General features: G+C 40.6%; 1 protein-coding gene across 1 annotated transcript in view; it reads left to right on the top strand.

Annotated features, from left to right (window-relative positions):
• The window catches only part of TRPC5 (transient receptor potential cation channel, subfamily C, member 5), a 244,509-nt gene that overhangs the window by 195,644 nt on the left and 33,898 nt on the right, over window positions 1-14,967 (top strand). Inside the window, exon 6 of the mRNA XM_006873253.1 lies at window positions 4,855-5,050. Coding sequence (XP_006873315.1) covers window positions 4,855-5,050 — 196 coding nt within the window. The remainder of the gene's footprint in view (window positions 1-4,854; window positions 5,051-14,967) is intronic.

Genomic DNA, 14,967 nt, shown 5'->3' with positions numbered 1-14,967 from the left:
GCAAGAAGTGACTGGCTTACAAGCTTTCAAGAGGGAACCTAGAGCTAGGGGGCATGGAGGAAGGCAGAATCACCAGTGAGTACTATCCAATCTGTCTAGGCGGAGCTAATGAAATGAAATACAGACGGGTTATTCGCGATACTGTAGTGAATAATGGTTGTCAAGACTGATTGTGAGGGTTGGAAATGCAAGGAAAGGAGTGATTATTTCTCCAGTCTAGGAGCGGAGGTCTCTGGGACCACCAACGGAGAAGAACCGAGAGCGGGACCCTACCCAGAGAAGCAGAGATGCCTGAGATGGAGACAGAGACAATGACATGGAGTGATGAAGCGGCTGGGGACTTTGGATCCAGAGACGGAGAGGGACTGTGGGCCGAAGACTGGGGGGGTGGGGGTGGAAAGGGTAGAGGATGGGTTTCTAGGATATACCCTTTGGTCGGAAGATGATCCATGGAGGGGATTGGAACCATGGCAATGAAATGATATACGATGGAATGAATGTAAAACTAAAGTTCTCTCATGTAAACTATCATATTATTCACAATAAAACATTAAAAAAAAAAACTAAACTAAATGTTGTTGTTGTTAAGTACCATCTAGTCGGTTCCGACCCATAGCAACCCTGTACAGGGTTTCCGAGGCTGTAAATCTTCACGGGAGCAGAAAGCCTCATCTTTCTCCTGCAGAACAGCTGGTAGTTTCGAACTGCTGACCTTAAGGTGTGCAACTCGATTTGTAACCACTTCGCTACCAGAGTTCCTTTTATAGCAGTGCAAAATAGCCACAGCTGGTCCTGAACTGCTTATCACTAGGAAATAAGGTCTGAACTGGGGTTGTGGAGTGGGAGAGAGACAGACTAAAAAAGGAAACAGGCCGAAAATTAAAGCCTGAGTGACGTCTTAATGACCAACAGTGGCATCTTGAAATTTCTCAGGCGGCCATGAAGGCAAGACGCCGAGTCGCAAGAATTAAAGTCGTTAATGCACCAGACTGCAAAGCCATTTGAACGGCAAGGTCGGCAGTTCATGCTCCTCGGAAACCCCTATACAGGGGTCGCTATGGGTCGGAACCAACTCGATGGCACTTCACAACAATAACAACATATTTTGCTACAGATTTTTTTTTTCCTCTTTTCTCTTTTCTGCGATTATAGACTACAGTATCTGATTCGTCTTTTTTTGCTGTTGCTGTTTTATTTTTTGGTCCCCTCTTTACCCTTAGGGGGCTCTTTCTCTCCCTATATTACCCAAGAAGAGATAGCAGTTGGGGTCAGGTAGATTACAGGATACAATAAACTGTTTTAAATGGAGGGAAAAGTTAATAGAATATAAGGTAACCTCAACGGAAATTAATATTTCACAACATATCAAGAAAATGAAAACCCAAGAAGAACATGGAAACATTAAAACCATGAAGAAACTGACAAGAAAGAACACAAAAAACATCATCTCAGCACAGGAAGGCATGCAGAACAAAGAAACCAGCAGTACCAGAAACAAACAAACAAACATAATAGCAGTAATTAATCCATGCCTATCGATAATTACACTGAATATAAATGGATTAAATGCACCAATTAAGAGACAGAGAGTGGCAGAATGGATAACAAAAACAACACCCTTCAATATGCTGCCTGCAAGAGACACACCTTACACACAGAGACAAAAACAGACTAAGAGTCAAAGGATGGGAAAAAATATACCAAGCTAATTGCAATAAAAAACAAGCATGAGTAGCAATACTAATCTCTGATAAAATAAACTTTAGGGCAAAAAACAGCATAATAGATAAAGATGGATGTTATCTCATGATTAAAAGGACAATTGAACAAAACAAATAACTTACTGAATGCATTCCTATTTAAGGTCTTTCAACTTCTGAAGACTTTGCTTCTTGACTTTAGGATATCACTCCTATTCACTACAGTTGCCTTCTGTTTTGTTGTCATTACTTTCTGAACCACATCTGTCCTGGCTTCTGCTTTCCAGCTGCTTGTGCCATTGTAATTGCTTGTGCCATTGTAATTGCTTGTGCCATTGTAAGCAATGCTTCAGGCCCGCCCTGACTAACTGATACCTATTATGTATTGTCATATCCTGGCTGTGCACTATTAGCAGAACCAGACTCCTGAGCACCATGTTTTGACACTCTGCTGGCATCAGTGATTTACCATACTGCCTGGCTTTAATTAGCAGAATCTCCTGGCAATGTAAATCATTTGCTGTTTCTGAATCCCTGTATTCTGTTTTTTATACCCTTGGCCTGTGAACTCTATATTCTCATCTTGGTATTGGTTCTCAAATGGTTTGCCAAATGGCACTTAAGTTCATCAAACAAAAATCAAATTTCTTCTTCAAGGCTAGCTCACAAGCAATTGGATACTGAAAGTACCAATTTTGGTGATGATACCAAGATTTGTGATGATAATAAAAGTATAATTTAGAAGGATGGAAAGGGTCAGGACCACAAAGGGCAATGTTCAGAGTCAGCCCTCAGTCCAGAGTCAGACCAGTGCAGAGCACAGCCTTCATCAAAATGAACTATAACTCTCTCCATTATGAAGCCTACTAATGTGCAATTGTCAATGGGATTGCAATCATCTATACTTTGATCCAATGATGACAGTTATAGCAATGCTAGGCATATATTCATTAATTTATTCAACAAATATTATTGAGTACCTATTAAGTGCATGGTGTGGTGCTGTGGGTTAATGCACCAGACTGCAAAGTCATTTAAACTGCAAGGTCGGTGGTTTAAGCTCATCAGCTGCTCATTGGAAACCCTATATAGGGTCGCTATGGTTTGGAACTGACACAACAGCACTTAACAACAACAACAATTAAGTGCCAAGTACATAGTAACTGTTTGTGCCTGCCTTTGTAGAGCTTCTAGTGAGGGGGGATGGAAAAAAAATTTATACAAAAAAATACATAAGATAATTTTGATGAGTTTTCAGTTCTATGTTGTTGTTAAGTGCTATAAAGAAAATTAAATAAGGTAATGGGGTAGAAAGTAATTAGTGATTTGAGCTAAGACATAAATGATGAGAAAGAGACAGCCCTTCAATGATTTAAGGGAGAAGCATTCAACACAGAGGGACTCTTCAAAGCATTTCTCATTATCCTCAAAATGAATGCTAGAATAAAATCCTAAGCCTCTCAAAATTCATTGGCTCATTGAGAACAACACAGTTTGAGAAACTGAAAAAGTACATTCATTCTTAAAGTAGCATTTCTTATGTTCTTCCATGTGTTTGGGAAATGGCTGGTTTATGCCACTCGCTGAGCTGGCTGCATTTTATTGCCACATCTACATATTTCTGAATATGATACTAAAGAAACCCTAGCCATCATTGTAAGACACGGAAATCATGAACAGCAACAATACTTCGTGAAGCAATCAAATGTAGTCTAATGCAGTAGTAGTTTGAAGAGGTCCGACAGACTTGGATTTGAATTCTGGTTCTATACTTGCTAGCTGTGTGACCTTGGGCAAGTCGTTCAATCCCTGAACCTCTGTTTTCTCATGAATAACAGAACATTATTAATAAGGATCATAATGATAATGTATTTTAAATGGCCTATCATGTTTATATCCAAGAATAGCAAGTTCTCATGATGCTGCGCTGTAGGATAAGCACTGACTGCTAACCAGTAAGTCAGTGGTTCAAACCCAGCAGCTGTTTCTAGGAAACACTATACAGGAACCAACTCAATGGTACTTAACAACAGCAAATATGTCATTAATAATAATCCAAGTTGTTAGGTGCCATCGAGTCAGTGCCGACTTAGCAACCTTATGCACAGCAGAACGAAACACTGCCCGATCCTGGGCCAACCTCACTATTTTTGCCACGCTTGAGCCCATTGATGCTGCCACTTGGCCAATCCATCTCGCTGCGGGTCTTCCTCATTTTTTTCCTGACCCTCCACCTTACCAAACATGATATCCTGTTCCAGCGACTGATCCCTCCTGACAATGTGTACAAAGTATGAGAGATGAAGTTTGGCCATCTTGGCCTCCAAGGAGGAATCCATATAAATATTATAATATCTTTAAATATTTATTAAAGTATAAAAATCCATATAAATCCATATAAAATATTAATCCAAGAATTCTTAAGCTTTTTCATTGAACTTTTCACCCTTCTGGGCCCTATGAAAGCTATGAAAGAAATATCAGAAATGGTCCCTAACTATTTGGAGACACACATAGAATAACTAGCAAATAACATAATAAACTGATGCTCTAAATGAACTATAGTCAAGATAGCACTGATTGTGCCAGGAAACATTATAAGCACTCATATTTCTCATTTGATTCTCATTAATAATCCAATAAAGAAACTGAGAAAACTGAGGCACAGGGAAGTTAAATGACTTGCTCATGTTCACTCAGCTAATAATGTCAGAGCTGAGATTTTCAACACAGAGCAATCTAACCCAAGCTCCACCTTCTTTAAGTGCCTTTATGTAAGTGGAATAGGGTAAATCACATGGACTGAAGATGAAAGAGAAAGTTAGGTGGCAGAAGTGGTTGTTGAGATCAGTCTTGGAAGATTATAGGATATGAGGCTTGGATTCTGAGGCTCTTATAGGCCTGGAAGATTATGTTTCAGGTGGAAGGGCAAAGCAGAAGCCATAGAGGTGGAAAGCAAACATTCTATATTAGGAATAATGAGGAGTCAGGTCTGGCTGATTTGTTTATGGGAGAGACCCAAGTATATGCGATCATCAGTCTATCTGCTGGGTTGTAAATTTGGCAACCCCCTTATTAAGCAAATCACCTCACGTTTAATCCTTCTCATGCTTTTCCAAAAGAATAAAATAACCTGTTCTTTGGTTTCTTTTAGGCTCTTTGAAACCCTCCAGTCACTCTTCTGGTCTGTATTCGGCCTTTTAAATCTCTATGTCACTAACGTGAAAGCCAGACATGAGTTCACAGAGTTTGTGGGAGCTACCATGTTTGGGACATACAACGTCATCTCCTTGGTAGTGCTACTGAACATGCTGATCGCCATGATGAACAACTCCTACCAGCTTATTGCTGTGAGTAGCTCCTTGCTTTACAAAGGTGGTCACCTTGGGTTCAGGAGTGGTCACATTGACATGAAGCCCATTGGAAACTCAATCAGCTTAAATTATTTTACATTTGCATTTCTAGTTGTTCGACTGAATTATTTCTTTCCACAGCAACTTAAAGTTTGTTTAGATTCTTAGTCCACTGAATCTTAATAATACAGAAAAGCATGTTCTAGCTAATAAAACTTTTTGTCTACCTGTTGAAAATATTTTAAAATTTCTGTATCCATTTTCTTGCCTTACTTAGTAAAGTGATTTCAAGGGCAATGAGCACAATTTGGCTATAATATGTCACCTCACTAACTGCTTTGGTTGATTCAGCTGATGGGAGTGCTATAGGCAGAGGTACCCAATCTCCTTCTTCATTGCAAATATTTCCCTTGTAGAGCTAAGATGTCTTGACAAGGACAAGGATGACCACTTCAGACAGAGAGTGGCTATTTTTCTGACCAAGCAGACATGAATAACTGCCCTCCACTGTGAGATCCTCTCAAGTTGAGATCCTATCTGAATCATTTTACCATTTGATTAGCGGTGTTCATTACTGTAGAGTAGAAATGGCAAAGGTATAGGATATGGGATCACTCCAGGTGCTATAACCTGTTACTTAAAGCCAAACTGAATATCTAACTTCACCTTGTTTTCTTATGATCTGCCAATCATTTCTAGAAAAGGAATTTCTGGTTCTTCTAGCAAAAGAGTTTTGTTTTCTCTGAGGTCCTACTGAGATAGGCACCAGGGAATTTTTGTGTTAAGTTTCTATTAAGATATTGTATCACTCCTGTAAATCCATCTGTTGCTGGAAGCTTTTGCTGCAGCACAGAAGTGAAAGCCCTGGATTGTGTATTTCTTTCTAAATGCCATTTTTCAGATGTGATTTGTCACTGAGAAGTCATTTCTAGAAAAGAAGCTTAAATTATTAGTATTATACATATACACATATAACACCCGCTCACATTTGTTAAACATTGTTGGTGATAGTGAATATCTGTGATCCATTTCTACCAAAGAAAAATGGGTTTATGTTGAAGCTGGAGACTTTTGAGTTATCTGCTTGAGAGAACTTTCCAACCATAAGTGGCAATGAAATATATTCTCCCGTGTAGTTAGATAGAATCTCTCTCTCTTTTTGGAGAGTTGAAAAAATAATAATTTACTGTTATGGTTTAGATCATAGGTACTTAGATGAGGTACAAGAGAGGGGAGTATAAGATAAACACACAAAAACAAAAAACTATGAGTCACAATACCAGGCACTCTAGTCTTGGTTCTGTCATTTACAACTGTGTGACCTTGTGTGACTCACTTTCCTTCTTTTGGGTCTCAGTTTCTTTATCCAGAAAGTGAGGGGGTTAAAACTGATGGTCTTTAATGTCCCTGCCAGCTTTGATATCCTGTGAGTCTGGATATCTGCAGATGAACAGGATAAACTCACAAGGTCCCTGAGAGCTCAGAAATTCAGTTCATCTGTTGCTTTTGAAATAGAATACAGATCATTTTCATTCTCTCTCTCCCTTTCTCTCCTTTTCTCTCTGTCTCTCTCTTAATAACTCAAGAATAGATCAAGACCTCTGAAAATTTACTAAAAGAATGAATAATCTACCTTCACTCTTCATATGTTTCTATAAGGGGAAGCAGGCAAAGAACCTCTGGGCCTGATTTTCCACTTCCTATGCCTGGCATCCTACACCACACCCCTGCCAAAGATGGCAATATTCATGCTGAGGCATTTGTCATTTTCTCTATGGTCATCTGGTGGCTGATTGCTCCTGGTGACAGTAGAAAATGGAGAGATTTTCTTGTCATCTAATGCAGGGATGTGGTGTTTCCCACTGCGCTCAGTGACATTTGCTAGGAAGGGTGGAAATCGTCAGCTCCACCTCTCCTGTCACCACCTTCTGGCAGGTATTTGGTTGTTGCTGTTATTGTTTTTAATTCCACCTACTGCTGCAGCTGAAGAAAGCATCTTGAATTGGGATGGGGCTGAGAGAGGTGGCCTAAATGGAGTCTGTATCATTACAAATATCTGGAGTCATGTCCACCTATTCTGAATAGTACCTGTTGTTTTAGGATCCCCTGGGAATGTATGTTGACCATTGGAAATCAACCCTGTGGGATCCTGAGATTGAGCAACCTGATTTCAAAAAAAATATCCAAATCTGTTTAAGTACTATAGACAATCGTGTATATTTAATTCCACTTGCAGCATCTCCACTTTAATAGTGAATATCACTTGTAGGAGGGCCATGATGTGAGGGAAACTTTACAGAAAGGGAAACCACTGAATACAAACTAGTCCTCCTTCATAGAAGCATCACAGACTGTCTCAATCCAAATACTTAGTTGTCAACATGCTTCATCATGAATCTATTCAGTGTACATTCTAGGGCAGAACTCAAGAGCGCCGAGTTGTACCAATCCATTTTTCAACACTCTGTGCTGGATGCAGAGCTACTGGTAGTATGGATATATGATCCTGTGGCAATCTGCATTTCTGTGCCAAAGGACAGTTCACTTCTTGATAGAGTTATCCACGAGATACAGTGCAGCACAGATCACTCCAGGTTGGCCTTTGTTGAACGAAGGCAGCTGGTAGTATTGTACCTTATTGTTGTTATATGCCTTTGAGTTGGTTCTAACTAATAGCTGCCCTCCTCACAATCTTTCCTATGTCTGAGGCCACTGTTGCAGACACTGTGTCAGTCCATCTCCTTGAGGGTCTTCCTTTTTTTCACAAACCCTCTACTTTGCCAAACATGACAGCCTTCTCCAGGGGGACTGGTCCTTCCTGATATCATGTCCAAAGTACTTCCGACAAACTCTCGCTATCCTCCCTTCTATGGAGCATTCTAACTATACTTCTTTCAGGAAGCATTTGTTCATTCCTCTGGCAGTCCATGGGATATTCAGTATTCTTCACCAAAACTGTAATTCAGAAGCATCAGTTCCTCTCTGCTCTTCCTTATTCATTGTCCAGTTTTCACATACATGTGAGGTGATTGTAAATACCATGGCTTAGGTCAGGTTCACTTTAATCCTGAACATGACATCTCTGTTCTTTAAAACTTTAAAGAGATCTCTTGCTGCAGGTTTACCCAATGTAATATGTATTTGATTTCTTGGCTTCTGCCCCCATTAGCAATCATTGTGGATCCCAGTAAAATGAAATCCTTTATAATGTCAATCTAGTCTCCACTGATCATGATGTTATTTATTGGTCCAGTTGTTTTTTCTCCAAGAAAGAATAAGCTGTGTCTTCAGTGGCATTGTCCTCTTTCTTCTCCCATGCCCTGGTTCCAGAGGGGGTGTCCCAGTCCCACTCCAGGCTCACACTCCAGCCCTGGGCCTCAGGATCTGAGGTGACTCTCTGGACCCTCAATGAAGGAAGAAATAAATATCTGCTAATCACAATTACCACCACTCATCTCTCAGTTTGTCATACTGTGGTGGCTTGTGTGTTGTGATGCTGGAAGCTATGCCACCCCTATTTCAAATGCCAGCAGGTAACTCATGATGGACTGGTTTCAACAGAGCTTCCAGACTAAGACAGACTAGGAAGAAGGAAGATATGAATCACTTCTGAAAAATTAGCCACTGAAAACCTTAAGAATAGCATGGAACATTGTCTGATATAGTGCGAGAAGATGAGCCTCTCTTTGAAAGACTGAAAGATTTGAAAGATAGAAAGGCACTCAAAATACAATTAGGGAAGATCTACCTCCCCAAAGTAGAGTCAACCTTAATGACCTGGATAGAACCAAACTTTTGGGATCTTCATTTCTTGATGAGGTAAATTAAGCATGAGAAGAAACACCTGCAACTGTCCATCAAAATTTGAGCATGGAATGTACAAAGTGTGAACCAAAGAAAATTGGAAGTTGTCAAAAATGAAATGCTTGAAGACTGATATCCTTGGCATTAGTGAACTGAAATAGACTGGTGGTGGTGGTGGTGGTGGTGGTGGTTGTGTGCCAGGGAGTCACTTCAAACTCACAGGACCCTGTGTAGGGTTTCCAAGACCATAAATCTTTATGGGTACAGAAAGCCTCTTCTTTCTCCCACAGAACAGCTGGTAGGTTTGAACGGCTGACTTTGAGGTTATCAGCCCAATTAGTAATCACTACACTACCAGAGCTCCTTGTGTCGGCCATTTAGAATCAGGCTATCATGATTTACTATTCTGGGAATGACAAATTGAAGAGGGATGGTGTTGCATTCATTGTCAAAAGAAACATTTCAAGATCAGTAACAGAATAATATCCATAAGCCTATAAGGAAGACCAATTAATACAACTATTATTCAAAATGATACACCAACCACTAAAGCCAATTAACAACAACAAACTTTGAGCATCACAACAACACACAAACCACCACAGTATGGCAAATTGACAATTCAGTGGTTGTGATTACAGTTAGTAGAGATTTACTTCTCTCTTTGGAGTCCTGGTATGGTACTGTGGGTTAATGCACTGGACTGCAAGTTTGATTTGAGCCACAAGGTCGGCGGTAAAAGCTTACCAGCCACCCCTCAAAAACCATATACAGGTCGTTATGAGTCGGAACCGACTTAACGGCACTTAACAACAACAACAACCCCTCTCTTTATTGAGGGACCAGAAAGCCTGAGACCAGGGATGGTGGGTGGAAGGCCTGGAGCAGGACAGTGAAGCCCCGTTTGGGGCCAGGGCACATGGAGAAGAAAGGAAAAAGTCAGTGAAGCTGCAAGCTTCTTTGTTTCTTGGGGATGGAGAACCTAGCCAAATGCCAAGTACCTGACTAGAAACTGTTATTGTTGTTATGTGCCGTGGAGTCGGTTCCGACTCATAGCGACCCTGTACAGGGTTTCCAAGGCTGTAAATCTTTACGGGAGCAGGAAGCCTCATCTTTCTCCCGTGGAACAGCTGGTAGTTTCAAACTGCTGACCTTGCGATTCACAGCCCGATTCGTAACCACTACACGGCTTTCAAAGTGAAGCTGGGAACCATGAAGCAGGCTGGGAGCTTCTAGGGCTGCTCACCATGCAAGGGGCTGCCCCAGGTTAGAAAGTCTTGGATTTCAAAGTAGAATTGTGTTTGATATGGTTTTCAATGACTGTGATCTTTCAGAAGTACAATCTGAAAGTTCTCAGAACAATTGAATCAAAAGATCATAGAATTTTTCCACAAACTTTTTGAAGCACCATTGTAGATCACCAGTCCTTTCTTCTGCAGTGCCTCTGGATGAGCCTGGTTAGCAGCCGATTCGTAACCACTACGAATCATTGTTAATCATTTGAACAACCTAGAAATACCCACTGTATTGATAAGTTTATATGCTAGCAAATCGTAAAGCCTGGATTTGAGTCTAACCCCAACTTCCATACAAGGAAGCACCTAAGATGCACTTTCACTTCAAGGTCCATAGCACAGCTTTGTTTCTTCCCTAGTTAAATTGCAACTCTGAACTGTCCAGTCTCTAGTTCCTGAGACTGCCAGTTCCAGTATCTAAAGATTCCATTATAATCTTGAGGACACCGTGGGTCCTGTATCTACACTAACTTCCTTCAGGACAGGAATCACTGACATCTGACTGTTATCTTTCAAGACTTGACTCTTTGGAAAATACAACAAAACATAAACTCTGCCAGCTTCCAGTCTCACACAACAGTCCAAACCACAGAATCTACAATAAGTCTAAGAAATAGTATAGCCTCCTTCCAGGTTAAAGAGTTGCTCAATTCCAGCTGTAGAAATTTTATGACTTTGGAGCAAAGCCATTTCAAATTTTAATAACTATCTCTTCCCTTTGGGATGCCCTCAAGCAATCTAGATATTGATTTTTCTCATCACTGCTTGTACTTTTCTCTGTTGCCAAAGTATTGTCAAGAAACCAATCAGAGTTCGCCACATTTCACTAAAGAGAAAGCAAACATTCAGAACCACAAAGGCCATTTTAATAGTGCCCACCTCCCTTGGGTGATGTAGAACCTATGAAGACCTGCTGGTAATCTCATTTTAATCAGCCACCTATCTTTTATTTTTTTCCAAATTCTGTAAATCTACAAGGACTTGGTGCTCTAAAGGACTTGGTACTTTAAAGATTATAAAAGGGGTCTGAAGTCTAGTTTAGAGAGGAAGGTCTGCCATAAGTAACATGACAATAGTGCTATTTTCTCAAATATAGTACAATGATTAAAGAGAGCATGTCCACAGGAGTAGTCAGACTACCTTGATCTTAAGCCTATTTTGCTACTTAATGTGATTTGGGGCCATTCCTTACCTGCCTGTATCCCATATCCCCAGCCCTTGATGTACACACCATACCACCCTCCTCCTAGGCTGAGACTTCCCCAACTTCACCCTTCCATTTGGATGACTCACTCACTCACTATCCCCTGGGTTCTAAGTGGAAGGATTCTATAAGGAGAATTTCCCTTGGATCTGGACACTAAGGTCCTTATTCCATTTTCCTGAGCTGAGGGCCCCCTCCCAGTTCTTTCATTCTCCCTCAGTGTGCCCATCAGATCTCTGGACATCCCGTTTCTTCTCAACTCAGCCCCCTTCCCATACTTCCAGAAAACACCATAGAAATCATCAGACCCACAGAAGTAAAATGTTCAGAGCTACAAAGTTCATTTGCATGACAATAATTCCTCATTCAATTCATAAATTTTGTTTTAGAACATCTCAGCACTGTTCTTTCCCAGATAGCAAGAGGCTTCAAATAGTTCATGGAAAAAATGAAATGAAAAGATTTTCCATGAATTTTTTTTTGAAGCCTCCTGCCTAAAGCCTCTCTTAACATTAAATCCATACCAGCAAATAGATTATCCAATTTCCAGTTGCCGAGGAGGCCCAATCTATGCAAACATTGCTGACTTTTCAGGCCTCTGCATCGTGCTTGGACCTGTCCTGGCCCTCCCTCTAGTGGTCTGACACAGAACTGGATTTCTCAGTCATTCTGCATCTGTCTACGTGCAGATGGTTTTGTCAGCAGACAATCTGAGAGCCCATATCTGCTGGGGACAAGAGCCCTTAACCTCAAAATTCCCAGGGCATAATTGGACAGGTCTCTGCTGAGCAGCAGCCACTACTGCCAAAAGCAGTGTCACCTTTGCCGCCTGCTGCTGCCTGGAAATGAATGACACTGGTGAAGACCAAACATAAAAGTGGCAATGGGAAGAGAAAAAAAAGAACAGTGAATCTTTGTCCTTGTGCTAAAGGGTTCCCAAACAAGGCAGATGCCTGAGGTGTTCCTCTACATTCAGATTCACAGATGGATGCTCATAAGGGATATTAATAGCTGTCAGAGGGACTAATTGGGTAATTGAAACAGAAATGGAACCAACTATGTGAATGCCAGGAAGGGCCTAATGGGCAAAGAATACTTCTCCCTTTCTGCTAGCTGTTGTCCTTTACTCTTTCATTCATTTACTTAACAATAAATATACCTTGTATGGATAAGTGATGAACATAAAATTTATTGATAGACTACTTACTACGTTCTTGGCACTGGGGATGCAATAAGTGATGCAATACATGATAAGTGCAAGATAGAGTTGGTCCTTGTTCTCATGGAATCTTGGAATTACAGTTTCAAATTTCACTGTTTGTATTTCTGTTTTGTCCCTTAAAACTGCTCCTAAAATGTATTGGTTCATGAGTACCTTTGGTGAATATGGACCATAGCTCAAGAAAAGTACACATATGAATAAACATATGCAAAATTCAGAGCAAAACCTCAGAGGATTCAGAGACATGCTCGCACCATTATTCAGGAATCTTTTGCCTTAGGATTTTCTCCTAAATTGTAATGCAAAGATCTCTAGGAAAATCCATGCTTTGCATTGTTATTGGATCACTTATGATTCAGTGTAAATGAGTTCATCCAATCTCTTACTGCTTAGAAATAGGATGGCAAGACTGTTTCACTTACTATAGGCATATCATCTGGAAAGACCAACAATTAGAAAAAACAAAAAACATCATGTTCAGTAAAATGGTGGTGGTGACTGTGTGTTGTCAAGTCAGTTCCGACTCACAGTGACCATGTATAGGGTTTCCAAGTCTATAAATCTTTATGAGAACAGAAAGCTCTTTCTCCTGTGAAGCAGCTGGTAAATTCAGACTGCTGATCTTTTGGTTAACAGCCCAAATTGTAACCCACTAAGCCCATCACCAGAGATCCTTTTGGTAAAATAGAGATCAGCAAAAATGAGGGAAAACCTCAGTAAGATGGATTGACACATTAGCACAAATAGACCCGTGGTCACCAGGCAGTATTTCATCCTGTTAGACATAAAGTCACCATGAATTGTAACTTACTCAATAACAACGAACAACAAACCCCTCACAGAGAACAGGTTTTAACATGGTACCAAGCAAGCGAGAGCACCACGAGGGCAATGCACATGAGGAAAATCGGAGAGGGGACACCAACAAGAAAAAAAGAGATAGAAGACACTGAAGGAAAATGTCATTATGGCCACAGTGGTTCAAAGGATCAGATCTAGGCAATAGGTATGAAGCCATAGGTGTCTTCAGCCCCTATATAAAATAATATGCAATGGATACTACTGATGAAATACAATAGAGTTTTGCATGTCAAAATATTTCAATGGCGGCTAGGGTAGAGGTGCAGTGAAGGTCGCCTTCAGCAATAACACAGAATACCAGGCAAAGCAGAGCCAGGCCAGAGCTCCAAAACTCAGAACCACAGAGATAGGAATATTTTAAAGGTTTGAAGGCTTATAGCTTGTGGATTTTGGCGCTGAAGTAAAAAATCACGTAGTTTTGAATCTGCCATGCCGGGCTCAGAGGCCTGAGCCCACATCCTGGGCGAGACCAAGCAGCTGGACAAAATAGGGGGAGTAGAAACACCACAGAGGAACCTTAGGAGAAAGGTGGACAATATACTTTGTCAGTTTTGCTTTGTTCTGATTTTTTTTTTTTTTACATTTGGTATGTGGTAATTGGCGTGTTCACTGTTTGCCCACCTACATTCTGGAGAATAGAGGGAGAGCCTGAGACGAGTTGCCACACCCCATCATCACCACTGGTGGGTTTTTCTGCCACAAATATGCACAGATACTCAGCCAAAGCGGAGGTGCTGATCTGTTCCCTTTTTGTTCTGTTTTCTTATCACGGGAAAGAGGAGGGGGCTAAACGGACGGAAAGAGATTTTAAGGCAAAATCTCTTGTGCAGCTTTGAAGGCAGGAACTTAGGACATTAAAGACATACTTATATTAAGCTATAGATTTTTTTCCCCCCTCTTTTTCTTCTGTCCCTCCCCTCCCTTTTCTATGATCAGAGACTGCAATATTCAGTCTTCTTTTTGCTGGTACTGTTTTTTCTTTTTCTTTTTCTTTTTTTTTTTTTTTTTACCCAACTGGTGTTGGTTTGCTGTTATATAGCCCCCTTTCAGCCTTTGGAATACTCTTTGTCTCCCTATATTACACAAGAAGAGTCAGCAACCACTGCCATATAGCCAAGCTACAATCACACTCTATAAAACACCAAAACCCAGGCAAGAACCAATACCAGCTGCCATATACCAGGGAAACAGACAACATGTGTGAAAGTTACTCTGAGTTAAACAATAAAAAGAGTGAAAAGGGAAGCCCACATCCTGATCACATCTTCCTGGAAGCAATAAGAAAGCATAAAAAATTACCAAAACACATACTCAATTAAGTATTAAGGCTACAGATAAACATTCAACATGTCCAAGAAGCAAAAGCAGATGACCATATCAGCTCATGTCCAGAAAAAAGATAAAATGTCTGAGACAAATGACCTAGAAGTAGACCTGGACTCCATTCTAGAAGGAGGGCAGGCCTTGGAAATGCCTGAGAAAGAATTCAGAAAAATTATTATAAAATATTTCAAAACACTTTACAATG

This window comes from Chrysochloris asiatica, unplaced genomic scaffold (genome assembly GCF_000296735.1).
Source record: "Chrysochloris asiatica unplaced genomic scaffold, ChrAsi1.0 scaffold00231, whole genome shotgun sequence".
NCBI lineage: Eukaryota > Metazoa > Chordata > Mammalia > Afrosoricida > Chrysochloridae > Chrysochloris > Chrysochloris asiatica.
This window is presented reverse-complemented; position numbering and strand designations above follow the sequence as displayed.